Source organism: Vitis riparia, chromosome 12 (assembly GCF_004353265.1).
Source record: "Vitis riparia cultivar Riparia Gloire de Montpellier isolate 1030 chromosome 12, EGFV_Vit.rip_1.0, whole genome shotgun sequence".
Lineage (NCBI taxonomy): Eukaryota > Viridiplantae > Streptophyta > Magnoliopsida > Vitales > Vitaceae > Vitis > Vitis riparia.
In genome coordinates, this window is record NC_048442.1 from 17,582,264 (window position 1) to 17,583,061 (window position 798).

A 798-nucleotide genomic window follows, 5' to 3' on the forward strand; every position below is an offset into this window, starting at 1 on the left:
TACATTTCCGTTCACATGGGTACCAAAAAACAAAAAAGCTCACTATTACAATTTTCATTCCATGTAAGTTCATAGAGTGCCAAAGCTATCATGATATCAAGGGATTGGTCTTTTGCATGTTTTCCGATTATGCCCATATTGACCACATCGACTACAATTAGATGTGTGCTTGCCCTCTCCACCAAAAGAAATTCTTACTTTCCTTGGTCTTCCTGTTGGACGTCTCGTTTTAGGTGGTAACACAACTTGTCACGAATATGATTAGGTACTACCCAATCTATTTCATTTCCAGTTGGATAAATACACTCTGAATATGAAGATAACAATGCTTTAGTAGTAAAATACTTGGAGCACAAGTGTAACATGAAATGTTGTAAAATCTACAAGCAGCAATAGCATGTGCACATGGATATGATCAAGATCAAATTGTCGACATGTGCATGAACGATGTCTAAATTCACTGAGCACTAATGCCAGCATAGTTAACATTACACTCCTTGGAGTTGATAGGTTCCACTAGATATGTTGCTGACATATTATACCTCGAATGAAGTTCTCCATCAGCCCACATGGTAAGTTCAATTGACATTGACATTGCTTGTTGTTGACGAGTCACAAACCATTTTTGAAGTAAGTTTCTCAATTCTTCAACCAATTGCAAAACTGGAAGATCTCTAGCATTTTTCAACACAACATTAAGGCTTTCAACGATCCCTGTCGTCATGATATTATATCTTTTTCCGTAGAATATGAACGTGCCCATCGATCAACACCTATATCCATCAAATATCTTGTGCT

At 37.1% G+C, this 798-nt stretch overlaps 1 protein-coding gene across 1 annotated transcript in view; it reads left to right on the forward strand.

Moving 5' to 3' along the window:
- The first annotated feature begins 749 nt into the window (after positions 1–749).
- The window catches only part of LOC117926047, a 2,484-nt gene continuing 2,435 nt past the window's right edge, over positions 750–798 (forward strand). The window contains exon 1 of the mRNA XM_034845133.1: positions 750–755. Within this exon, the coding sequence (XP_034701024.1) occupies positions 750–755 (6 nt within the window). The remainder of the gene's footprint in view (positions 756–798) is intronic.